The sequence below is a fragment of the Manacus candei genome, unplaced genomic scaffold, assembly GCF_025592945.1.
Source record: "Manacus candei isolate 608988 ecotype Guabito, Panama unplaced genomic scaffold, ASM2559294v1 h1tg000002l, whole genome shotgun sequence".
Lineage (NCBI taxonomy): Eukaryota > Metazoa > Chordata > Aves > Passeriformes > Pipridae > Manacus > Manacus candei.
In genome coordinates this window covers 1690679-1716878 of record NW_026138050.1, presented here as the reverse complement: position 1 = coordinate 1716878, position 26200 = coordinate 1690679, and the positions used below count along the sequence as shown (strand labels likewise).

Here is a 26200-nt window from a genome sequence, read left to right as displayed (position 1 = left end):
GAGCTCAGTTCAAAACCCACCGTTTCTAGGGACCTCCTGAGGTGTTTCAAAGACAAAAAACAGCCCTGCAGAACTGGTTGTTTTTGTGGACGCTCCTCTTGGAATTGTTTTTGTTTTCAAGGAAGAGACAAAGCAAACATCAGGCAGGGAAAGGCACAGATGAAAACTCCAAGGTTTTACACAAAGGGAAGTTTTTCACAAAAGGGTCTGTTTTGTTGGTGAGGTTATTTTTAGCTGAGAAAACATTTTTGGGGCATTTTGGATCAACTCAAGTAATATTATGCTCTTGCTAATATTTTCCATTTGAGGCTCTGGGGATGCACTGCAAACAGGGATGGAGGTCCAGAGCACTGTGTGGAATGAACTTCCCCTGGAACCCCATGGATGTTTTTCACTCGGGATCCCAGGTGTGGGTCATATTTTGGGTCTTGGAGAGCCAAATCCAAGCATCTGGGGCACGGGCCCAGCGTGGGCCCTGAGCAACCTGGGCTAGTAGAAGGTGTCCCTGCCCATGGCAGGGGGTGGAACTGGATGATCTTGAAGATCCCTTCCAACCCAAACCATTCCAGGATTCTCTGATCCTGTGATCCAGATTTTTAGCCAAGTTGAGGGCAAGGGTTGTGGGCACAGGTGGGTGCTCACACCTGGGATGGTGGTATAATACATATAGAAATAAATCTGTCATTTCTTTCTTTGATTTTAAACATCCCCTCGTTGCACAGTGAAGCTCCTGGGGGGGCTGACGAGCCCCTGCACCCACAGCACAGCCCTGGGCACATTCCCATGGGAGAGCCATGGTCTGCACCATCCAACCTGGCAGTGAGAAGGTTAGACTGGATATAAGGAAGGAATTCCTTCATGGAAATGGTTGTCCAGCCCTGGCACAGCTGCCCAGGGCAGGGGTGGAGTCCTCAGCCCTGGAGGGATTTAAAAGCCCTGTGGATGTGGCACCTGGGGACGTGGGTTAGTGGTGGCCTTGGCAGTGGTGGGGGGACGGTTGGACTGGATGGTCTTAAAGGGTTTTTCCCAACCTAAATGATTCCATATCCTTGGCAGGATACCTACTTTTTCAATCCAGACCCCTTAGCAATGTTTCCCTGAGAGCAGCACCCTCAGTGCTGACAGCAACGATCACATTCCCGTTATAATTTCATTTCAGCTGTGAGCAAAAACCTTAAATTCAACCCTTAGCAGTAACACCTGGAAAGAAAAGACAGTTCCATGGGGCTGTAGCTCCAGAGGTTTCCAAAGGCCATCCCTGTGCCCTCGCCCAGGATCCAGAGCCCACCTGTGGCTGCTGCCAGCCTCCATTCCCACCATGGCCCTGCTCCCTGCAGTAGCTGGGTGGAAAAAAAAAACCCTAATTTTCCTACCATATTCCCCCCCTCCCTCCACTCTAAAGGGAATTTTGAGACTTAATTATTTTCATTCCCTGCTAGACTAAATAATTAGGGGAAGGGACTGTTTTCCATAAGAACCTTACGCTCCATCCTCCACGGAGTTTGTTCTGTTAATGGAAACTCTACACCTTAAATAGCCAAGGGACTTTCAAAATGAGTTAATGCCTTCGAAATGAAATTTCGGAGACCAAAGTTTGTAGGTTCCTTTACAACTCAAGAAATTATAGTATTTTTTCAAGTGTGATAAACTTAAAATGAGAAACAGGTGACTGATTAAAAATGAGGGTATTGTTGAGCCCAGCCTGGCTGAGCGTGAAGCTGGACTCGGATCCCGGGGATGTTTGGGGGAATGTGGATTTACAAAATATTCTGGTGCAGCGGATAGTTCATAAAACACCAGCCCTCATAAATCTGAACAGGAGGGCTTTGGCTGAGAAATTAATAAGTGTTTAACACACCGTCATGGAAACAGGCTGCAACAATAAAAGAAAACAAAAATCAGATTTGCCTACAGGAGGGGAAAAAAAAAAACACAGGTTTTTTGGGTTTGACCTGAAGTGTTCGGTGTCTCTGATATTAAATCATGTTCACTTTAGGACTTTTATTCCAATTATAGTAGCACTTTGTTGAAAAAGCCCCAACATGTGTGTGAAGCCCTGGATTTGTAGTGGTGGTGTTAGTGAGGGAGGTGGTGCTTCCCTTTGGATGCTCCCTGGCTGCAGGAACAAGGGAAGAACGTGGCATTTGGGATTCTTTTTTTTTTATTTGATTGCCCATTTATTTCCCAGTTGTGCCAGAGTTACAGGACTTTGTACTTGGGGCACATTGGGCTGGATTCCCGGGCTGTGGAAGTCACTGTGGACCCTGGTGGAAGGTGTGGAGGTGCTTTTCCATGGGATCTGTGGAGACATCCCAAGTCATGGGAAGGGCTTGGTCATATTTGGACATTGTAGAACCCAGTTTGGGGCTTGGACCCCCCCAAAAATGGTTAAAGGGAATTCTGGAGCTGTTGAAGGCAGGCAGGGACTGGGATTTCCTGGAAAAATCTGGGTGCAAGGTCTCTCCCAAAATGTTTTTGGAGGAGACAGGAGTGGTGCTTATGGGCACCTGGAAGGTGACAGGATCCTCTGAGGTAAAAATGTATAAATATGGGGGGGGGATTGGCTTTCCAACAGGGTTTCACAAGGGAGATGTTTTACTGCAGTTTGTTTCTTCTTTCCTTGTGCACTATAATTGAAAAGAAAATCTTTAATTCATCATCACTGTTATGATGTCAGATATTATCAGAATGAAATAATTCCATGGTCCTGAAGGAGAGTTTAAGGGATTTTCTTTTGGTAAGAACAACCTCAGTATTTCAATGTCAGGGAGGGCAGAGCTCATCCCAAAACACCAGGATTTCCCCCAGGGTGGGAAATCTGATTTCCAGTCACCTCTGGTAGCTGTGGGGCAGCTTCCCCATGGTCAGGACAGCACCATGTGTCCCGTGGCCATGGGATCTCTCTTCCTTGGTGATGTCAACCAAAGCTGGAAGGTTTCCTTCCCCCAGGGGTTGCTCAGCCTTTGGTACAGTCACAGACTGCAAGCCTCCCTTTCTAACTGTTCCATGGGGGGAAAAAAACCACTTTGCCACCTCCCCCAAGGGAGTTTTGAGGACAAACTGCCCATGGGATGCTCTTGCCAGACCTTGCAGGAGCCTCGGGGGTCAGTGGCATTGAAAAACAACCCATAAAACTGCCCTTACCCTGCAGACTTGGGCCCAGCTGGATTTATGATCCCTCCCACTACCAGGGCAAGAACAGGCGGGAGAGCGATGATGGAGGCTCTGTTACCGTGATGGATTTGTGCTTTCCACCACCACCACTTGCTCCCTGATTTACAGCAGAGTGGGAAACCCTGAGATAAAAGAAAAACAACCAAAAAAAAAAACCCCAAACCCTCCCAAACCCCAAAGACGCCCCCATGTTTTGGTTTCTTTCTTCCCCCTCCCAGCCCTGTCAGGCCATTAATTCCACCAGAAAGCACCGGCTCGGGTGTTTTCCCTGGAACCCCTCAGCTGTTGCAGGGAGACAGCTGCACCCTCTGGAACTAATTACAGCTGTCTGGGAGATTTACCCTCCATCCCAACAACTCCAATATTGCTGCTAATTTTTAACACGTCCAGTTGGGCGATGTCATAAGGGGCTGATATACGAGCGACGCCCCGGCGGCCGCGGCGCAGCTGCTCCCGGGCATCTGCGGGGCTGCAGGCCCTGCTTCTCAACATCAGGCTGATTATTTTTAGCCTTTCTGCCCTCCCTGAGGCCGTGGCCTTGCCCAATCTGGGTGGGGATGGAGGGTGGGTGCTTGCCCAGAAGGGTGGTGGGTCCTCCTGGGCGCCGGCTGATCCTCCGCCTTCCGTCGGCTCCGTCGCTCTCCTGGCACCACCGTTGGGCTCAGAAGTTGCCCAAGGGGCCTTTGTGTGCCTTGTTGTTGTCATAGCAGAGAGGGTTTGCCATCTCCTTTGAATGCCATCCAGTCCCACCCCCTGCCATGGGCAGGGACACCTTCCCCTGTTCCAGGTTGCTCCAGCCTGGCCTTGGACACTTCCAGGGATCCAGGGGCAGCCACAGCTTCTCTGGGCAACCTGTGCCAGGGCCTCCCTACCCTCACAGGGAACAATTTCTTCCCAATATCCCATATAAACCCACCTTCTTTCAGTTTAAAACCATTTTTAAATGGTAGCTGGTGCCTGTTGCTTCCCAAGGAGCCAGGAGGAGCTGTGTTTGCTCAGTAAATCCTGGGAAACTGCTTGCAGCCAGGATCATCCTTCCTGACCTGTCTGTCTCCTCTGACCCACGAGTCAGTGACCACCTGGGGCCTCAAACTCCTTGTGATGCAGGTGAGGTCCCACAGCTCCTTCCTGGCCTTCTTGAAGATGTTCCCATTTCTCCAGGTTCCTGCAGGTTCAGTCTCCTGCCTTAGGTGGGCTCCAAGGCCTGTGGGTCCCTTCCACCAGCTGGAAGGTCTTTGTGTGAGCCCCAGACTTGCACAAAACACCAACACTTGCTGCTCAGGTGACCTGCCGTGGTGTCCTGCTCTGCACACGGGTGTCTCACCTCAGTTACAACCTGTCCTGGGCTCCAGGTGGGCTTGTACACCCTGAAATGATGGACTCTGGGGTGTTAATGCTTTCCCTGTGAGTGCAGGAGGGTGTTCACTCCCTGAATCCCAGGAGGAGGGAGCGGGAGCAGCGAGGCAGTGCTGGAGGAGTTGGGAAATCCCGTAATTTCAGGACTGAGGCACCCAGGTAGGTTATAAATACTGGGAGAGCTTGTAAACTCTGTGAGCCCTGAAATGAGGGGCTCCAGTGAGTATTAAACTCTACAGCTTTTACATCATGAGCCCTGCAAGGAAATATTCCCACGGGTTCCAGGTTTTCTGCCTCTCCCCCACAGCCCCTAACCCCGGGAAGGATGGAGAGGATGGATAGCTCAGGGTGTGGATGCTGCTGCTGTGTTTGGGTGCTCAGAGGGATGTTGGTGTCCAGAGGCATTCCCACTGCAGTTTTTCCTGCTGCAGCCATGGGAAGGCTCTTTGGTTCCTCTGTTATCACAGTGGAAAGCTCCAGGTCCTGTATCCCGGAGAAGTTGGGGGTGCAGGAAGAGCTGTGAGCTTTATAGCTCATCCCTGGGCGAGTGGTTCAGCTCCTGGAAGAGCTCATCTCCATGGAGCTTACAAATTCCACAGCCCACGGAGCTGTGCAGCTCTGTCTCCATGGATCTTATCCTGGCGTGGACCGTGCATCTCAGCATTCCTGGTGGAGCAGACTGGGGGAAGCCCCCCCAGGGCTGGGACAAGTGGTGGCTGAATTTAGAGGTTGGGGAGGGTTGGGGGGGCTCTCACATTGATTTGGGCTCTGAGCAGAACTTTGATTGGATAGAAAGGCAAAGTCTGTGCCACAAAAATGCCTCCTCAGTGGGCCGTGGTCGCTTTGATGCTCACACGGTTCTAGTTTTACACGCCGGGGCCTTTGATGGCAAACATTTTAATGGGCAGGGAACAGATGGGAGAAATCATCCCAAATCAGATGATAGATAGGAGTTAATCTGGGCAGGCAAGGCCATTGGAAAGGACGAGGAAATTTTCATTCCAGAGGGGTTGTGGGACAGCCCTTGAGGTTGGGGAGAAGGTGCCTGTGGCTGAGCAGAGACATCTCCTGACGTCTGGGTCTGCCCCAGAGCTCAGATAAGGCAACTGTGCTCTGCATCCCTAGAAAACGGGAGTTTTGCCAGGTGGGATTTGCAGATGGTTCCTTCAGCATGGGGCACACATGCTTTGGGGGCACATGGAGGTGAGTCCAGCTTGGGAGATGCTCTGCAGTTTCTTAGTGAAGGAAAACCCCCAAAACTTGGTGACAACGAGGGGAGCAGGAGAGGGACTGGCATAAACTCAGTCTCTGGAGCTTCTTGGGGAGATGGATCTGTTTTTTGAGGTGGATATGGTTTTGGAATTCAAGAAAGCAATCAAGCAGCACAGCTTGGGAATCTCTGACTGTCCCGGAGAGGAGCTGTGGGGTACCTGGACTTGGGGATGTGGCTGCTCAGTAACACTCTAATTATTAACAGGAAACTTTTGTGCTCCTGCAAAGAAACCTTGTGGGAGTAACATTTCAGCCCAGTTTGGCCTTTCCCAGCCTCAGAAAAGAGGGGTGTAGGAATGGCCCTGGCTGTAAAAGAGCCTGCAGCTGCAGGGCAGCATTCCTGGGGGGAGATGCAGGTTTGTGCATCCCAAACCCCAGCCAGGGCTGTGGCATTGTCCCCTATTCTCATTTACCTTCCTTCCTCCTCAGAGGAGGGGGAAACGTGGAGATTGTAGAATCATAGAATCCTGGAGTGGTTTGGGTTGACAGAAACCTTAAAGCTCACCTTGATCCACCCCCTGCCTTGGGCAGGGACACCTTCCACTAGCCCAGGTTGCTCCAAGCTGTGTCCAACCTGGCCTTGAACACTTCCAGGGATGGAACAGCCACAGCTTTTGTGGAAAAAGTGATGGGTGTGATGAACACAGAATTCCAGAGCCCTTTTTGTTGGAAAAGACCTCTGAGACCATCCAGTCCACCCTGTGCCCCATCCCCACCTTGTCCCCCAGCCCAGAGCACTGAGTGCCACGGCCAGGCCTTCCTTGGACACCTCCAGGGCTGGGGACTCCAAACCTCCCTGGGCAATCCATGTCCCCATGGTCTGGCAGGAGAATCCTTCCTGTCGTGCCCAGCTGGGCACCAGCAGGATTGGAACTGAGCTGTTGGGATGGGCTGGCGGCAAACCTTTAACTGGGCACAGCCTTATCCACGCCCTGCCCTCTGCCCCGCTCCCCTCGGCGTTCCGAAGGCGAGCACTAATGGCAAATCCATCGGAGTCGTCCCTAATTATTTTAGCAGTGGGAAGGAGCTTCCCGGCTGGCCGAGGCGCCGCCCCGGGGTCCCGCAGCTGCGGGAGCGCCGTGCCCCGCTCAGTAGCAGGGTTTGTATTTTAGTAGTGGAGCAAAGCGGGTCTAAATGAGCACTGACATGACTTTGACATTTTTATTTTGTGGGGTGTTTTATGAACTCGCCCCGCGACGGCGGCGACGCGCTCGCAGGAGGGAGCGGCGGGGGGTGTTACCGCGGGCCCTGTCAGCGCCCCGACATCAAGGGGGACCCAACCCCCCGGCCCACGGCGTGGGCAGCTCCCTGAGTGTTGCCCGACACTGCTGAATGCTGCTTTCTGCACTGCCTTCAGCCCTGCTCCGCTGTCACCTCCCGGAGCAGCCACGGAACAGGCGCTCAGAGCCGCGCTCAGAAACCAGGGAGCTGGGCCAGAGGGATGGTGGGGCAGCTGGGCTGGCAGTCAGACCCTCTCCCTAAAATATCCCGGGCAGAAATACTCCAGAGTTGCCTCAGAAATACTCCCTGAGTTGCCTCAGAAAAGAAAAAATTATATTATTCCTGCTTTTATTATTATTCTTTTCAGCTTGGCTGTGGGGAGGTGCGTGGGGAGCGCGCGGGCTGGGGCTGTTGAAGCTCCTCTGCCTCGGGCATCGTTCCCATTTGGATGCCGACGTTCCTAAATGGCATCAAGAGGGGCCCAGGAGCTCCCCAATGTCTTGCTCCAGCAGGGATGGCTGTGTTGGTGCTGCCAGCTGTGGGCATCCCGAGGATGGATGGATGGATGGACGGATGGAGCACCGGGATGCAGAGCCAGCCAGGCTGGACACCCTCGAGCTGATTTCTCCATCCAGCTACAGAAAGGCTCAAAAACTCCCAATCCCAGCAGAACAAGAATGGGATCCGAGGGCTTTGTGCCTCCTCCCAAACCCTGAGCTCCTGTGCTTTGTTCCTGCAGGTGGATCCGTGGGGAACACTTCAAGTACAAGTTCAGCCGGCCCGGGGGGAAGCACGCCAGCGAGGGCAGGTGGTGGATTCGGAAGAGGATCGGGCCCTACTTCCCCCCTGTCAACCTGCAGGGCCTGAAGAAGTTCTATGAGGACAGGAATTGGCCATTCCCCGTGAGGGACTGACGGAGGAGGACAGAGGGGCACAAAGGACCAGCTGGGGAGAGGGGAGGAGGCAGCTCCCCTTCCAAACATGTCTTGCCTCTCTGTATTTTTTATCCATATCCTTGTTTACACACCTGTTGTGGAAGATTCTCAGCCAACCTGTCCACCTGCTGGTCTGATCTGGTTTTTTCTCATCTCAGTGGTTGATTTCTTTTGCCAGGCTCTTGGAGGTTGTCAGGTCCAGAATTTGGGAAAGAGGTGAACAAACACCACGACGGGTTTGGGGCAGGTGTTGGGGTTGCTTTGACCACTGCATTGTGTGATGGCTGTAGAGGTGCAGGGGGAGATTTTAGGGAGGTCTCCTGACTCAGCAAGTGTCCCTTCCCTGGGGCTGGGCATCGGGCAGGGCTGTCGGGTCCTGCTGCTCAGACAGCTCATGTGGAGGTGAGTTGGCCTGGCACAGGGCACTGCTCCTCCATCCCATCCCACTCCATCCCATCCCATCCCACTCCATCCCATCCCATCCCACCCCATCCCACCCCCATGTGCACCACCAGCACTAAGACAACAGTTTCTTTATTCCCATCACACTGTCCCCACGCTGCCCTCGCTGTCCCTGGGGAGGGTCTGGTCACCACCTTCTCACTGCAGGTTCAGGACTGTGTGTCCTGCCTGCCTGGCATGGTCCAGCTGTCCCACAGTTCATCCCTGGGGCAGCACAGAAAGCCAGGCTGGGTAATTAATACCCCCAGGCTGGGGAAAACAATGCTGGGGCCTCACCCTGAGTTTCTGTTTGTGTTCGAGGCTCCCCTCTTCTCTTTTTGGGCTTAAAATCACCCCAGATTGTCCCACCACGTGGGTTCTGCTGGGTGAGCCCAAATCTGTGGTGGGAGCGAGAACAGGAACGTGGACACATCTGAAACAGCATCTGGCCAGGCAGTTTGTCCCACCTGATGGCTTCTCAGCCTGTTCTGCTGCACGAGGTCCTTCTGCGGGGAGAAACGAGATCAAAGCAACACACGAGCCCCTGTTCTGGGCCGCCTGCAGAAACCACAGGTTTGCTGAGAAACCCCAAATAGCTCCGTGCTGGAGAGGCTGTGTGGGCTCTGTGACTCACCCCGAGGACAAGCACAGCCCTGTGTGGCTGCTCCATCCCTGTCCCATCACTGCCAGAGCAGCCAGAGCCGCCGGGTCTGCGCCGGCCCCTCCGGCGTCAAACAGCTCCTGTGTTCCCTGGGCTGCTTAAACCTCCTGTTTGCTTAAACCTGGGATTTATAACTGAGGGGTTTTGTCAGCGTTCCCAGGGCTGAGATCTGCCTGTCTGGGGACCTGCTGGAGGTCGTGCCAGAGGTGTTTGCTCCAGGAGGAGCTGAGCATCCCACGGGCACGATCCAGCACCGCCAGCACCGCGGCCACACAGCCAAGAGGGAGAGGGGCAGGGACAAGCCCAGAAAGGAGCTTTCCAGGCCTTTCCCTCTGAGTTTTTGGAGTGACATTCACCTCTTCCCCTCCAGGAAGGAATTCCAGTGGGCAGAAAGCTGCAGTAAGGATTTCACCCTTCCAGGGCAGATCCAGCCCAAGCCCCGTGGAGGGAGAAGGCTGTTGCTGTGTGCCAGGCTCAGAGAGGGTTGGGGCTGGTGCAGAGCCACCCTGCCCTGGGCCACCAGCCTGAAGGGACCAGTGGCCACCGTGGGAGACAAAGGCCCTCCCCAGGGCCACCAACCTGGAAAGGACCAGTGGCCACCATGGCAGACAGATGTGGTGGCCACATCTCTGCCTCCATGCCCAGGGCTGAGCTCGTCCCCTCCCACTGCCAGAACCAGCTGAATGTGGTTTCGAAAGGAAAATGGGTCTAAACTGGGGAAAGTGAACCAGGAGGTGACCCTGGCACCGACACAGGGCACTGTGGGCTGTGGGTGTGGGCACAGAAGTGCCATTTGCCGTGTTTCTTCCCACCTTTTTGCCCACATGTACCAATTGGGCACCACCCAGAGCGTGTTCCTGGAAAGGGATGAAAGCAAACAGCTCTTGAACAACCAGCAGGAGCTTCAAGGGGGGGGTATTTTTCCTGAAAGTGTTAAAAAGGAATAGAAGAAGGAGCCCTGGGAGGACAGCCCAGCCCTGGGGCAGCCCCTGCTGCCATCCTGGTGTGGCTCACTGGGATGTGCCAACTCCCATGGGAACGGGGTGACAGGTGAGAAATAAGGTGAGTCCTGGGGGTTGTGGCATTTCTTTGGGTTTGAGGGAGAATCTGGTGTCGTGTCCCAGTGTTTGATCCCTGTCCTGGTGACCCAGGGCTGTGAGTGGACAGTTCCTTCCCTTCTCCAGTGCACATTTCCACGGGGCTCCCTCTTGTTTGGCGTTGATTTTCCTGCCAAGCTGCTCCAGTGGATGCAGCTCAGGATGGATGGAGGCAGCAGGAGGACCCTCATGTGGCCTCATGCCTGGGGAGCTGGGAGGGTTTGAGGTCCTGTGGGACCAGTGGTGAGGCTCTGCGGGGTCCTGGGAGGTGCTGGAGGGAGCTGGGAGGGTCAGACATCCCAGCTCCTGGCCATGGGAGAAAGCCCCTTTTAGGATCCCACCTCCATGGTGGCACCCCTCCCTCTGCCAGGGGTCTCTGCCTTGGGATCCTCCAGGCAAATCTGGGGGATTTATGGGATTTTAAGAAGTGATTCTGCCCCTCAGCTGTGGTGCCTGTGCTCCATCCTGGCCATCCTTCAGCTCTAATGGGAACAAACTGGGCAGCTCCAAGGTCTCCGTGGCAGCCTCAGGGGTGAGGGTGTCCCCCTGGATGGGTGGTGGGTGACAGACACCCCCTGGACATCCCTCATGGGCTGGACACCAGCAGCAAACAGTGCTGGCCTCCCCCCTCCCCAATTTAATTAATTTCTTTTGCTTCCCAACCTCTGGGTCAGGGATAATGGATCCCAGACCAGCATTCCCATTCCTGTTTGCTGCTTGTTAAGCTTTTTTTCTTTTTTTCCCCCCTTTTTTTTATTTTTTTTTTTTTAAATCAAAACTCCCCGCTCCGCTCCTGGAAGATAATACCCATTCAAAGGCAGAGGGAAGGTGCAGGCAGGGGATTAAATTGGAAACGTTTCCCTGGGACAAGATTTTTGAAAAGAAAAGAAACAATTCTTCGGAGTGGGGTGGGGGGGGTGAGGAAATCGGAACCACATTGTGTTATCTGTTGGCTGGAAGGTTCTGTGGAGAGGTTTTTTTTCTCCCTGAGCTGTGCACTGGAGGGAAAAGGCTGTGGCATTCCTGAGGCAGTGCCATAAATCCAGGGGAAGGATAACTCTGGCTGGGGCTGCTCCCGCCCAGCTCTGAGTCTCCGGTGTCTTTGAAGAGGGGATGGGACACAGGGACACCCACCAGGAGGACCAGGGTCCTGACAACATCCCCACCAGCTCTGGGGTGCAGGGTTTGGGTCCATCAGTCCAAACCAGGATGGGCTGAATCCTCTGGGACAATGGTCTTGTCTTGGCTGTGTTTTCCCGGCTCGTCCCCTGACCCGGAGCCTGATCTGGTCCCACTCCCTCCTCCTGTTTGTCTGTGAGGTCCAAGGAGGTGCCAGGGCTGAGCCATGGCTGGGCTGCTCACTCCACACCCACCCTGGGCAGCTCAGGCTCCACCATTCCCGGGAGCACCTCGGGACATTCTCGGATCAAAACCGAGCTGGTTTAGTTTTGATTTTCTTTTCCTAGATGGAAGTTATTGACCCTTGGGGTATTCCAAGTATATAAACTTAGTATAAGTGAGGTATAGTTGACTTTTTTCCCTTTTTTTCTGAGATTACAGGCTTTTGGAAGCACGAGACCCCCTTGCAAGCCCAGCTGGGTTTGTGTTTCCCCACGTTCCCACCAGCTGGGGGGGGTCGGATCTCGAGCTCATCCCGCCTGCTCTTCCCCCAAAACACGGAGCCTCCCCAGGTTTCTTTCTGAATCCCACATCTAGGTGTCTCTTCCTGTGGTTGCTGCCAGGGAACAGACAGTGAGTGTGTGCAGACAGATGGGGTTTAGCTCATCCCTCGTCCATGGGTAAATGATCTGTGCGTGCATCATTTGGGAAACCCCAGCAGTGGGGTTTGGAGTGAGCTGGAAGGGATGATGCCCATGTTTAGTGGGGTGGTGGGATGGGATGGGGCCATCCAGGGATTCCCAGAGGGTCTGGATACTTTGGTCACCTTATTACCCTTCCCAAACTCAATGGAGTTTTGGCTCAAACTCCATTGAATATCAAGTGGAAGGACTTTCAAGGTGTTCCCTTGAAACCATCTGCCCACCTCCAGGCCCTCCAGGAGAGGTGTCTTCTGGTGGTGAGGTGGAAACCTGTCCTGTGTGTTACTGTGCCACGGCTTTACTCACCCCCAGGAACTGACTGTTCACCTGGGAAATCCTTAAGGAGGGATTTCTGTTTGGGAGTTTGGTTTTCCCACTGGAGTTTATTTCTGCTCCAACTCCATCATTATCAGGTTGGTTGTGAGGCATCTGCCCCTGGCCAAACCCCCCCAACCGACAACCTTCCTTTATAAAACCCTCTGGGGTTGGTGTAAAACCCTTAAAATTTGGAGGGGGGGGGGGGGGTGTCATTCCTTCCCTTTGGTTTAGAATTATACAATCCTGGAATGGTTTGGGTTGGAAGGGACCTTAAAAGTCATCTCATTTCAAACCCCCTGCCATGGGTAGGGACACCTTCCACTATCCAGGTTGCTCCAACCTGGCCTTGGACACTTGCAGGGATGGGGCAGCCACAGCTTCTCTGGGCAACCTGTGCCAGGGCCTCACTGAATCCACCCAGGTCACCTTTTCAGACATTCCTCTGGCTGAAAGCATGGATTTGGTTTGTGTTTTGGGAATGTGGCCCCCTCAGTGAGGAGCTCCTGGAGAACATGAACTTGTGCCTGTGGCAGGTCCTGGTGCAGGAATCACCAGGCATTATCCACAATGCACCAACCCCGAGATTTCCTTAGTCCTGAATCATTTCTGAATTGGAGTTATTTATTTTAAAGTAGCCAAACTCCAGTCTGGGAGTTCCCTTAGGAAATCCCTGTAGCCATACACATTCCCTGCTCCCAGCTGCTTGGAGAAGCTGGCTTTACTTTAACACATATTAAAGGAAAAGGGTTTTTTGCCTTCCCAGTAGATTAAGTTTGGCCAAACAATTCAGTGTGAACTGCTGGGCATGAGGCACAAACCTGTAGGCTAAATTATCCAGCTGCTACAAGTTTAGACCAGCATGGGATGAATTTCAGGATCCTATATTACTTTCCATTTAATCTGATTATTCTGGGCTGGAGTTCCTGGAGGGTCTTCAGGTTATTGTCAGTCAAAAGAATCTTTAAAAGCTTCCATTTGCACTCAACTTTTCCCATTCAAAGTCTATTTTCATTATGGATCAATTTTAATGAAAAAAATGATTCTCCCAACTCTCTGCTTCCCCCCCCCCCCCCAGTTGGGGTTAAAATTGAAGCCACAATGGGGTCTTGCCACTCAAAATCCTGTTTTCTTGCTTTGCTGAGAGTGTTGGCTTGGTTGGAGGAGCTTGGGCAGACAGTGAGGGGGCAGATAATTTGGGAAGGCACCTTCTGCACTCCAGTGATGCTGCCTGGTACCCAACCCATCCCTCACTGGGAAAACACTGAAGTGGCTTCAATCCTGGGGGGATTCCTGGCTCCAAAGCCTTGGGGGCTGATGCAGGACTGATTGATCTTTAGAGTCTGTTGCTGTTGTGTCACTTCACGGGCTGGTTTCTGTGTGTTGCCTCCTCCCAGCTTCCAGCCCTGGGAGCACCACAGGGGGGTCCTGGTGGAAGCAGCCCCACCCTGGGGCTGGGAAGGCTGTGAATCCCGGTGGGAGCAGCCCCCCTGGGGCTGGGAAGGCAGTAAATCCCACGTTCTGTGCTGGGGACCCTGCTCAGGTCTGGCTGGTGCAGGAGTGGCAGCTTGGTGGCACAGGGTGGCTTTGGGCTTCCTGGTGCTGAGCTGAAGGCACCTTCCTAGGGTGTGCAGCCTGCCTCATCCCAGGGATGTGGAGGGGAAAAAAAATAGAGAAACATCTAGAAATAATCCCCATCTTCTTTATTTATGCAGGATTTTCCACGGGATGTGCTGGCCTGAATCTTCTGGAGCCCAGGGGCCATCAGTGCTGCTCTGGTGAGTGGTGCCACTGAGAGTCAGGGGAGGGTCAGGGTGGACAACAGGAGGAATTTCTTCCTGGAAAGAGTGGTCAGACATTGGAAGGGTCTGTCCAGGGAGGTGGTGGAGTCCCCAGCCCTGGAGGTGTCCCAGGAAGGCCTGGCCGTGGCACTGAGTGCTCTGGGCTGGGGGACAAGGTGGGGATGGGGCACAGGGGGGACTCCATGGGCTGAGAGGGCTTTTCCAGCCTCAGTGACTCTGAAATCCTGGGGATGTGGACCGTACCAGCCTGGGCTGCAGGGACATCCACATCATGGTAACTTGTCACTGCCCAAACTCCTCAGTTTGCTCAGGAGCTGCTGGCAGGTGAGGAGGAGGAGGCTGAGCTGTGGGATCATCCCTGTGCCAGTTGTGTGTCCCACCCCATGGCATCAGGGACTTCCATCCTGCTCTGTCCCCTTATTTAGGTTTAGATTAGAGATTAGGGAGAATTTCCTCCCTGGGAGGGTGGGGAGGCCCTGGCACAGGTTACCCAGAGAAGCTGTGGCTGCTCCATCCCTGCAAGTGTCCAAGGCCAGGTTGGAGCAACCTGGGCTAGTGGAAGGTGTCCCTGCCATGGCAGGGGGTGGAATGAGATGAGCTTTAATGTCCCTTCCCACCCAACCCATTCTGGAATTCTATGATCCCCCCAGCAAGCTGGTGGTCAGGACAAAGCCCTGCCCCCATTTTTCCACAGTCAGTGGGATCTTGCCACCAAAACACCATGTTCTCCCTGCTTTCCCTGGCACAGGCTGGGATCTGGCTTCCTCTGCAGTAGCAGCCCTGGATAAGATTGCTCATGGCTGAGCTTTTCCCTGTGTGTGCCGGGTGCTGGGACAACCCCACCACAATCCAGCACCTGCAAGCAGTTAGTTACAATAATAAATAAGTGATAGATTATCAAATAAAGCCTTGGCTTCGCATGAGGTCATCCCTGCACCACGTCCTGGGTCTCCCAGGGTTTCCAGGCAGCTTTCCTGCCGCTCCTGGGCTAAAATACCTCTTGTATCAGTCAATAAAAAACTTGTCGAGATTAAAGAATCAATTAGGAATTAGCCAAAGGGGCCAAAGCGTAACCCAAACATGCTGATAAAATCCAGTAGGTGATTATGGGAATGGTTCTTATTTCATTTCACTTTGGAAAGGAATAATTGCTCGTTGTAGAGCATGGAACGACCCGAGCTGGGTATTTTTCCAGCTTTATAGGGAAGGAAATTCTGGAGGTGGGCTGACAAATGTGGAGACACGCCACGGTTTAGGGCTGAACGGGCATTTTTTGGTCCTTAATTTGAGGAGCATCGTCCACTGGTTGGACTTGGTGATCTTGGAGGTCTTTTCAAGGCCAGGTTGGACAGGGCTTGGAGCCACCCAGTCTAGTGGGAGGTGTCCCTGCTCACAGCAGGGGGTGGGACTGGATGAGCTTTAAGGTCTCTTCCAACCCCAACCATTCCGGGGATTTTCCACGATTTGATGCTGACAGGATGGGGCAGGGATGCACCACAGCCCCTCTGCTCTTCCACAGGCACAGAAATACAGGACAAAAACCAGAAGCCTGAGGTTTAGCTGTAAAACCTCTTGCAAAAGCTGACTTTGCCCAGGGATGGCAGGGAGGGGACGGATCGCTCCAGAGCGAGGAGTTGGGCTTCAAGTGCAGGGGAAGGATCCCGATCCCAGCTCGGGGGCTGCGTGCCGCTAATCCCCTGTTTATTCCCCGTCTGGCCGCGCCGCCCACGCTCCCGAGGCTTTTGTTCCCTAATTAGGGCCGGGGTGAGCAGATCCCCCTGCGGCAGCTCGGTGTCGGCACGGCCGCATCCTCCCCCGGGGATCACATCCATCCTCCCCCAGGGATAACATCCATTCCCCCCCAGGGATCACATCCATCCTCCCCCCAGGGATCACATCCATTCCCCCCCAGGGATCACATCCATTCCCCCCCAGGGATCACATCCATAACCCCCCCAGGGATCACATCCATTCCCCCCTAGGGATCACATCCACCCTCCCTCAGGGATCACATCCATCCTCCCCCAGGGATCACATCCATACCCCCCCAGGGATCACATCCATTCCCCCCCAGGGATCACATCCATTCCCCCCTAGGGATCACATCCATCCTCCCCCAGGGATCACATCCATTCCCCCCCAGGGATCACATCCATTCCCCCCTAGGGATCACATCCACCCTCCCCCAGGGATCACATCCATTCCCCCCCAGGGATCACATCCATCCTCCCCCCAGGGATCACATCCATTCCCCCCCAGGGATCACATCCATTCCCCCCCAGGGATCACATCCATCCTCCCCCAGGGATCACATCCATCCCCCCCCAGGGATCACATCCATCCTCCCCCCAGGGATCACATGCACCCTCGCTCAGGGATCACATCCACCCTCCCTCAGGGATCACATCCATTCCCCCCCAGGGATCACATCCATCCTCCCCCAGGGATCACATCCATACCCCCCCCACGGATCACATCCACCCCCAGGGATCACATGCATCCTCCTGGAGTGGCCCCAGGCTCTGCTCTTTCAGGATTATTGCAGCCAAGGAGCACGATCTAAACATGGATAGGGGATTTACGCTTTTAAGAAACATCGGAGGGATGGGAGTTGTGTCTGAGGGATGAGCTCTGGCAGCCGGTGCAAGGCAGGGGCAGGGTGGCTCTGGCACAGGGTTGTAACCCCGGGTGCTGCCCCAGGGCTGGTGCATTTAATTGCCTCATTAATCCCTGTCTCGTGGGCCAAATTCCAGGGCCAGCTGCTGCCCTGGAGTGGGGTCTAAGTGGGAAGATGGGATCTCAGCGCTCCAGGTTGTAGATCCAGTTTTACTCCCCTTAAAGTGTGGAAAGAGGCAAATCCCTGGTGTATCCAGTCCCCCATGCTCAGTGGAGTTGTTCTCATCTCTTTGCCCCTGGAGCTGGACACGGAGGCCAAGAACTGACACCAGGTAAGTCAGAGACGGCAAGGATGAGAAGTTGGGCTTTTTCCTGTCTGCAGGAAGGCCATCACCTCCTTCGGGAATGACCCACCACGCGGACAACCCTCACCCCGAGCCCAGCGTGCCGATCCCCGCGCTCTCCTCACCGCGGAGATGCCGAGGCCGGATCCGGCCGGACACGCTGGTCCCAGGGCAAGCTTGATCCATCCCAGCATCCCTTGCCATCCCCGGCATCCCTCCCGCCGCTCGTTAGCTGTAATTAATGGGGGTTTCCGTGCCAGCTGCGGGGGTGCCCGCAGTGTGCAGCTGTGGCTCCGGGAGCTGCCCATCTGCGCCCGCCCGGCGCGGCCCCGCAGCTGCGGCGCCTGGTACCGGCACCCCCGGCCCGGGGCATTCATCCCCGGGAGCCTGGGTGAGGAAGCTTGGCAGGGAAAAGGAGGATGGGGAGCCACGGGAGGCAGGTCTCGAAAGTCCCCTGCGCCAGCGGGGTCGTATCCGCGGGCTCCGGGCAGGATGTGCCCCTGGGGTCCCGCGGGGGATGGATGGATGGAGCGGTGCCGAGGTGCCTGCGCTGAGCAGGAGGAATGAGCCGGGCTCCAGGGCCAGCTCTGACTCCAGGGGTGGGGAGGTGCCAAGGACATGCCTTCCCAGGAGAGTGGGGAGGGGGAGTGAGCGTTTAAATCAGCGATGGGTCACGTTGGGGGGTGAGGGAGGGGGAATTCTCGGTGCCCTCGTGGAGGGAGGCCCTTCCTTACTGCCTTCCCCTGGTCTGTAGACCCGTGGAGGAGTTGGACTGGATGATCCCCATGGGTCCCTTCCAACTCAGGGTGTTCTATGATTCTATAATTCCATCATCTGGGCTAAAGGCAAATGACAGGAGAGACCAAACTGTGGGAGTTGAGCCCTTTGGGTACTTCAGGGTGTCCAACTCCACTGACTCTGGTTCCATGAAGTCCTGCTGAGGGCTCTGACCCGCTGTCCCCCTTGTCTCTCCTGCAGCAGCTGAAGGTCCCCACCATGGTCACCACAGCAGCACAGAACAGCCTTGGAGCAAGGGAATCAGGCATGAGGAACGGGGAGTGACCACCCCAACACCCCACCCACGGGTCCCTGGGCATGGATGCCACCACCAGAACCATCAGTGGAGACAGCTCTGCTCCTGCACCATCAGACATGGTCACCTGCCCAGCAGAGAGAGGTGAGAGCCGTGGGGGACGGGGGACAACGGTGCCCACACAGAGTCACCCGGCCCGGTCCCACCACGCACATCCCGAGTGGTTCTCCCTGTGGGATGCCCCGTCTTTCCTGTTTACTTGCCCTGCTGGGAACAGAACAATAAATAATTTATCACCGATCGGTTGGCGCGGGGCCGACCTGTCAGGGGAGTTGATTTTCCCTGGCCAAGTGTCAGGGCAAAAGGCCAGGAACGCCGGGCAGGGGAACAGGCACCGCCACAATTATAAGATTAACACCTTGTTTGGTGGTCACACACTGTCAAGTGGTAAAAGATTGCTCCGGTTGGGCTCTATAGAGCATCGCTCACAAATTACCTTATTAAGCAGGATCTTGCTCCTGGTGGCTCCTGCACCTGTGTCCTCAGATATTCCCATTCATGGTGGAGAGGAGGCCAACACTCGGCCGGGGCTGCGCAGCTGCGGGAGCATTATTCCCTCTTACCATATTTGCATATCAATGAGCCCCTGATTAATATTTAAAGAGCCAGCTGTCCGAGCCACCTAGGAAAGAAAAAAAGCTCTGTGAGGTTTTTTATTTATTTAATTTTTTTTCTTTTAGGGATAACACTCGCCGCCCTTTATGGAGCGCGCTTCATTTTTAAACCCCCCTAATCTTTTATTTGAAATTAAGGAAAAAAAAAAAGTCAGGGAGAAAAATATGAAGAACCATTAAGGAGCGATCAGTGAAGGAGTTGTGCTGCTCTCAATGCTCCTCAGTCCTTTTGTGCCGCCGGCGCAGCTGCACCGAGCAGGTTTTTGGGGGCAGGATCCCGGCGCCGACGGGCACCCATGGGAACGGGATCCGGGAGCGCGAGGCCTGGGAAGAGGGATGGATTTCCACACTCCCGGCTTCCCCCGGCTCCTGTCACGGAGCCGTGGCTGGTGCCGATGTCCCGGGGGTGGAATGAGCGGTGTTGTCCACAGTGAGGGGTGCTGGTGGTGACCCAGCAGGAGCAAGACACAGAGTCTTGGCTCCAGGGGGCTGATCAATTGAAATGCCATCAAAAAACTGGGAATTGCTGTTTTCCGTGCCCCCCCCGGCGCTGTTAATCGCCCAGAGGTTTTGTTTCCAGCCCTAAAAGCTGTCATTTTAGAGGACCATTCTCTTGCCCTTTTTTCTCCTGGAGCATTTGTCAATAATCCTCGGACAGCGGCAGCTTTGTTATCCCAACTAATTGGAGTCAAGTAGGGCTGCGAGAAAAGATCGCTCCCGACAGAGCCCTGGGAAAAGCCCTGCAGAAGGATTTTAATTTTCAATAAAATATGCAGATAAGTAGAAATTACCAGTGGGGAAGGGGGGCTCTGTGGATAATGGGGCTGCTCAGACGACGGCGGCTCGAGGGGCTTAATGAGCGCTCGAGCTGTGGCGATGCCGCCGGCTCTGCGGGACGGGGGGCTCGGATCTGCCCCCCACACCTGCACTTCCCAGGGTCTGATAGGTACTTCTGGGGGCAGTGGAGGTGAGGGAGCTGTTTGTCTGTCTGGTCGTGCTGAGCTGCAGCTGGTGGGGAAATATTTCGGGTCGTGTTTTGTTGTATTTCTACACGAGTGTAGGAAATCCGGGCATCCCTCCTCAGTGGGGTTGGGATTGCTGTGGGATGCTGCGGCTCTCAGGAGGCCAAGGATGGACTTGGACCTTCTCAGCCTGTGGCACTGTCCCAGCCTGAGCCTGGTGGATGTGGATTTTGGCCAAGATGCTCCAGGCAGGGATGTGTTTGTGCCATCTGCCCATGGCTGTGCTTTGCCTGGCTGGTGGAAGATGGTCCCTTCTGCTGGTGGGGAACCAACCACCCAGCTGGGAGCAGAAATAAAAGTCCCTCCAGCTTCACTGGCTGCTGGATTTTCTGGATTTTTGGACTGGAGTTGCCCAAAAAGCCTCTCCAGGTCCTGCTGCTGGATGCACTGGGAGCAGGGTCAGGTGCACCAAGGCATGACCTTTGCAAATGGGTTTTCAGAAAAGGATGGGATAAAATATCTCCCAGCGAGGGCCTGTCCAGCCCCTCCTGCAGCAGAGGGCATTCCCACAGGAATTTGCCCAGGGCCAGGGGTGGGAAGAACTGCTCCCACCCACAACCCTGGCTGGTCTCCCTGCAAGAGGTCGAGGGCTGGAGGGAAGGGGGTGCCAGCACAGGGCAGACACTGCATGTACTGCCTGCAGGGTCTTGGTGCTGTCTCCATGCAGAGCAGGTCGGTCCCACCTTTCTCAGCAACTCAGAGCACTTCCAGGAGGACTTTTTGGGATGTCTTTGCTGACTGTGCCCCATCCCACTGCCACGTGCCATCCCCTGGGAGCAGAGGGGCCGGAGCTGTCCGAGGCCACCGAGGAGGTGCAGGCGGTTTCCTGAGGGCAGGATGGAGCTGGATGACCCCACAGCAGCCCCCCCTGAGCCCCCAGCCCCTTGGGGAGGGACAGCTGAGCCATCACCTGTCAGAGCTCAGACACTGCAGCTGCGCCTGCTTTGAACCCGCCGGATTAGGCAGCGGAGAGGGCCATGAGAGCACTTGTGCTCCACGTGCCAGGGCCTTCCTCCTCCTCCTTCTCTTCCTCCTCCTCCTCCTCCTGGTGCTCCACCAGCCCTGCAGCCTTCCTGACCCAACTGCTCTGGGCTGCACCAGGCACAGCAGGGATGGAGGTGGGAACAACCTCTGGGTGAGGGTCAAAGCACCTTCGGCCCTTGGGACACCAGATGAAGGTCTGCTGAGCTTTATATATTTTTTATCCAAAACAGGTAAAGCCATAGGAAAATAAATAGGTAGGATCATAGGAGAATAAATAGGTAAAATCATAGGAAAATAAATAGGTAAAATCATAGGAAAATAAATAGGTAAAATCATAGGAAAATAAATAGGTAGAATCATAGGAGAATAAATAGGTAAAATCATAAGAAAATAAATAGGTAGAATCATAGGAGAATAAATAGGTAAAATCATAGGAAAATAAATAGGTAAAATCATAGGAAAATAAATAGGTAAAATCATAGGAAAATAAATAGGTGAAATCATAGGAAATCCTGGGGGGAATAGGATCCAACATTTTTTAATTTCGGGAGAGCCAGAATCTGCATGAGGACACAGCCCAGAGCCCAGCTGCAGGGTTTTTTCCCACTTTTCCCACCATGTTCCCTAATTCCCACTGTAGCCCTCCCAGGAGAGGAGCTGGGATGGTGGGACATCCTTAGCAGGTGGGTGACACCCCCAACTTGGCAGATGTCCCTTCTGTGGGGTGACCAGAGCATGAGCTCCTCTTACCTCTGTTACCTCCTGTCTTCTGGAGCTTTTGCATCTCCAGCTGGGGTGTGGTGGGTCTCCCAGTTTGGGAAGGGTGTTCCCGGTTTGGGAAGGGTGTCCCCAGTTTGGGAAGGGTGTCCCCAGTTTGGGTAGGCACTGTTCTGTGCTGTCCCTTTGGTGGTGACAGCAGAGTGGGGCTCGTGGTGGGTGGCTGTGACGTGTGGGTGCCTCCATCTGCCATCACGACATATGTTGGGATGATACTCCTGGCTCAGTGGGTGATGGATTGATGTTCCCAGCTCAGTGGGTGATGGATTGATGTTCCCAGCTCAGTGGGTGATGGATGGGGACATTGTAGGGTCATTCTCTGATCTGTGGTTTAGTGGGCTGGTGGTATTTGGCCAAAAGTTGGACTTGACGATCTTGGAGGTTTTTTCCATGGTTCTGTGATTCCATGATTGAGTGGCCAGATCCTCCAAGCACCACCCCCATCCCTCCTTACACACGTGTGACACCTCTCTCCTCTCACCTCTGCTTTCTCTGGTTTCCTCAATCCCACATCCAAACCCACAGAGACAGACAGGCCCATCCCATGGTTTTCCAGTGGCAGCCAAACTGTCCCCGTGCCCTCACCGAGCTCATCACCGGGGCAGGACCAGGACCAAGGCTTGGCCTCAGTCCCCAGGGAGTGCAGGATTTGCCCCGTGCTTTTAAAAGCAGAGAGGGAACAGTTTGGGGTTATTTTTGTAAAAACAAAGCTTTCTCCCTGTACTTTTTAACTCTCCCAGTTCCCCAGTCTGCTCCCCACTCTCCTTTTCGGGCTGTTTTAAGAGCCAGGGTGTAACATTAAGGTGATTTACAGCATCCCAGGAGTGGAAGGGCAGAGACTTGGGCGTTTTTTTCCCCTTTTCCTCAGGTGAAAGAAAACCTCAATGTTACCTCAGGAGCCGTTGCAGCGACCGCTCCGTCAGCCCTTGATTTACAGGCTCAAATTTACGAGTTCAAAATTATTCTTGCACTCACAGATCTCTTTTCTCCCTCGGCCGTTTTAGTGCTTGTGAAAGGTGAGGGGTTTGACAGCTCCTGGAAACAAAAGCTTTTAATATCCCCCAGAGTGGGGCTCTCCCAGGCAAAGGAGAGAGATGCCAGCAGGGTTTTCCCTCCCTGCTGCAGATTTTACTCACTCCAGGCTGGTCTTAACCAGACAGAGCAGAAAGTTTTGCTTGAGTTAAGCCAGGACTAATTAGCAAAGCCTGTTTTCTTGGTGCCTGTGGAGTCCCCTGGGATTATCCCTGGTGGCTGGAGCAGTGCTGGGCTGGAGGCTGAGGCAGATGTTGAGGTTGCCCATCACTCCCGTGATGTTTTCAGACCCTTCTCAAATTTTTTTGGACACCTCCAGACTTTCTGTCGGAACACAAGGCTGTGGATCACCCTCTGGGTTTATTTTTAATCCCTTTGGTGAGGCCCCTCCCCTCCTCCAGCCCCCAGTGACACCAACATTTTGGGTCTAAACTAAACTGGCAGCGGCCTTTAAAATATAACATGCATGAAATGCCAGGAGTAAAACAGCTCCTCTTTAAAGCACATGTCATGCAGTGGCTTAGGGAGCTGGGGGATTAAACCTTCATGGAGCTTGGGAAGCGATGCCAGAGCCCCTGCTGCACTTCATTAAAGCACATTTTTGACACAGTTTGCCTTATTCAATAACAATTTAGTTGACCAAGAACCCAATGGGAAGGGACAGGCAACTGTGTAGAATTTTGTTGTGGTTTCATTTTCAGCATTTCTTCATGTCACTTTGCCAGCTGTGCCCTGTCAGGGACGGCTGAGCCCTGCAGGATTCGTGTGTGTATCCCAAAAAATAACTGAGATGGAGTTGGGGTCAGGATGGTGCTTCCACGGGGACATTGAGGGTCACCTCTGTGCCCACCTCCCCATCAGCTTCTCTGCCCAACCCACAGCCCCACTGGCCTCCAGTTGCACCAGGAGTTTAGGTTGGATATTAGGGAAGATTTCCTCATGGAAAGGGCTGCCCAGCCCTGGCACAGCTGCCCAGGGCAGGGGTGGAGTCCCCATCCCTGGAGGAATTTAAAAGCCGTGTGGATGTGGCACTTGGGGACATGGGTTAGTAGTGGCTTTGGCAATGCTGGGGGAATGGTTGGGCTTGATGATCTCAGAGATCTTTTCCAACCTAAATGATCCCATGATTCTATAATTCATGATTCCTAAAACCTTACTCTGGCCACTTGTGGGGTGAATCTCAATTTGTCAACTCAGCTTGAAAACCCAACTCCATCTTGGGTTTCTCCTCCATCCCCACCTGTTGGTGGTTATTTGTCCACCAAAACCACTGGACTAATGGGATGCTCAGGATCCAGCCAAACCCTCCTGTTCTCCACCTACACCCCCCTCATCCCACAGAGCTCTCCTGGCCGGGGGCTGGGTGGGCTGGGGGGCAGGACAGAGTTGTGGGTCCCACAGAGACGTCAGGGATGCTCCTGGGGTCAAGTGAGAGCAGGAGGGGTCCCAGGGGAGCCCGGCAGCCCGGCCCCAGCACGGCTCCACCATGTGCATCTCCTCCAGGGGCAGCAACCAACGTTCCCTGGTGTGTCCCATTCCCTGGTGTGTCCTGTTCCCTGGTGTGTCCTGTTCCCTGGTGTGTCCCATTCCCTGGTGTGTCCTGTTCCCTGCTGTGTCCCATTCCCTGCTGTGTCCTGTTCCCTGGTGTGTCCCATTCCCTGGTGTGTCCCATTCCCTGCTGTGTCCCATTCCCTGGTGTGTCACATTTCCCTGCTGTGTCCCGTTCCCTGGTGTGTCCTGTTCCCTGCTGTGTCCCATTCCCTGGTGTGTCCTGTTCCCTGGTGTGTCCCATTCCCTGCTGTGTCCCATTCCCTGCTGTGTCACATTTCCCTGCTGTGTCCCGTTCCCTGGTGTGTCCTGTTCCCTGCTGTGTCCCATTCCCTGGTGTGTCCTGTTCCCTGGTGTGTCCCATTCCCTGCTGTGTCCCATTCCCTGCTGTGTCCCATTCCCTGGTGTGTCCCATTCCCTGCTGTGTCCTGTTCCCTGGTGTGTCCCATTCCCTGGTGTGTCCCATTCCCTGCTGTGTCCCATTCCCTGGTGTGTCACATTTCCCTGCTGTGTCCCGTTCCCTGGTGTGTCCTGTTCCCTGCTGTGTCCCATTCCCTGGTGTGTCCTGTTCCCTGGTGTGTCCCATTCCCTGCTGTGTCCCATTCCCTGCTGTGTCCCATTCCCTGGTGTGTCCCGTTCCCTAGTGTGTCCCATTCCCTGCTGTGTCCTGTTCCCTGCTGTGTCCCATTCCCTGGTGTGTCCCATTCCCTGCTGTGTCCTGTTCCCTGGTGTGTCCCATTCCCTGGTGTGTCCCGTTCCCTGGTGTGTCCTGTTCCCTGCTGTGTCCCGTTCCCTGGTGTGTCCCATTCCCTGGTGTGTCCCGTTCCCTGGTGTGTCCTGTTCCCTGCTGTGTCCTGTTCCCTGCTGTGTCACGCTTCCCTGGATATCCAAGGCACTCACACAAACAAAACAAAGGAGCTCCGTCTCTCTGGAGACACGTCCCAAACACGGAGCCAGGCCAGGCCAGGATGGGGCTGGATGCACTGAATCACTCAACCAGCTGGAGCTGAAGCCATTTGGGTCAAACATTCACACTGGCCCCCGGCCACCACCTTATCTTGCCTTTCCTTTGCTCTACCTCAGCTCAGCCTCTGCCTTGCAGTTGCTTTCAGATGAAGTTTTTGGGCTTGGTGGTGGCACCTGCTCACTCAGAGTCACCTCAGGAATCCGCTGGGTTGGGTTTATTCCTATTTATTATGATGTCATTTTTTATTCCTGGCTAATTTTTATTGCAGCTGAACACGGAGGACAGAAAACAGCATTAGCAGAGCTTTGCTGAGCTATTAATGTTCCCCGTGGGCGCAGAGGGAATTTAGACACTCAGCAAGTGTATAAAGGGGGTCCATAAAACGTGCCTGGGCCGTTGCAGGGGGGGCAGCACTCGTGGGGGCTGCCCACCTCCGTGTGCGGGCGAGGGCTCAGAGCAGCTCCGGCTCAGCAAGGCCGGGCCCAAGGGACCTTCCTGCAGGATGACATCAGTAGCATGAGGATGCTGAGTGTACTGTCTGGGAATCTCGGAGACGAGGGGATTTTTTTATTTTTTTTTTTTTTTTCCTGTGAGATTATGTGTGTGATAAAATATGTCCTGGGGCTGCCTGCAGGAAGGGATGTGCTACAAAAGCCACGGCGCCTGGTTTCCCAGTACCTGGGAAGTGAGAACCTCGGGTGCTGAGGCGGCTGTGGGGCTGGGTTAGGGCTTCTCCATGTCCCTGCCTACTTGGTACCTGGGCTTGCTGTGGGCAGGGACACCTGGCAGGGACGGGTGGGGTGCTTTCTTCTGCCAAATAGGGTTAGAACTGCCCCACTCGTGTTCCCTGAATCCCTGTGCTCTTCTCCAGGGATGTGCTGAAGGTGCTGTGCCCTCCTGGGGGTCCTGCCCCCTCAGGGACTGGCCCATGGCTCTGGCAGGGGCTGGGGTGCCATGGGGAGGCTTGGCTGGTTCTACAGATGGGTTCCACTGTGAGGATCCTCGGGACCATAAGGAGTTCCTCCAGAGGGACTTTATCCATGTTGTCCCTTTCTCCTTGTCCCTGCTCCTGCTATTTGGGTGTTGCTTCGAGCAGCTCTGGGATGCAG

General features: G+C 54.4%; 1 protein-coding gene across 1 annotated transcript in view; it reads left to right on the top strand.

Annotated features, from left to right (window-relative positions):
- Nucleotides 1–8075, top strand: part of LMF1 (lipase maturation factor 1) — a 158578-nt gene extending 150503 nt beyond the window's left edge. Inside the window, exon 12 of the mRNA XM_051776864.1 lies at nucleotides 7763–8075. Within this exon, the coding sequence (XP_051632824.1) occupies nucleotides 7763–7937 (175 nt within the window). The 3' untranslated portion in view covers nucleotides 7938–8075. The remainder of the gene's footprint in view (nucleotides 1–7762) is intronic.
- The last annotated feature ends 18125 nt before the right edge of the window (nucleotides 8076–26200 follow it).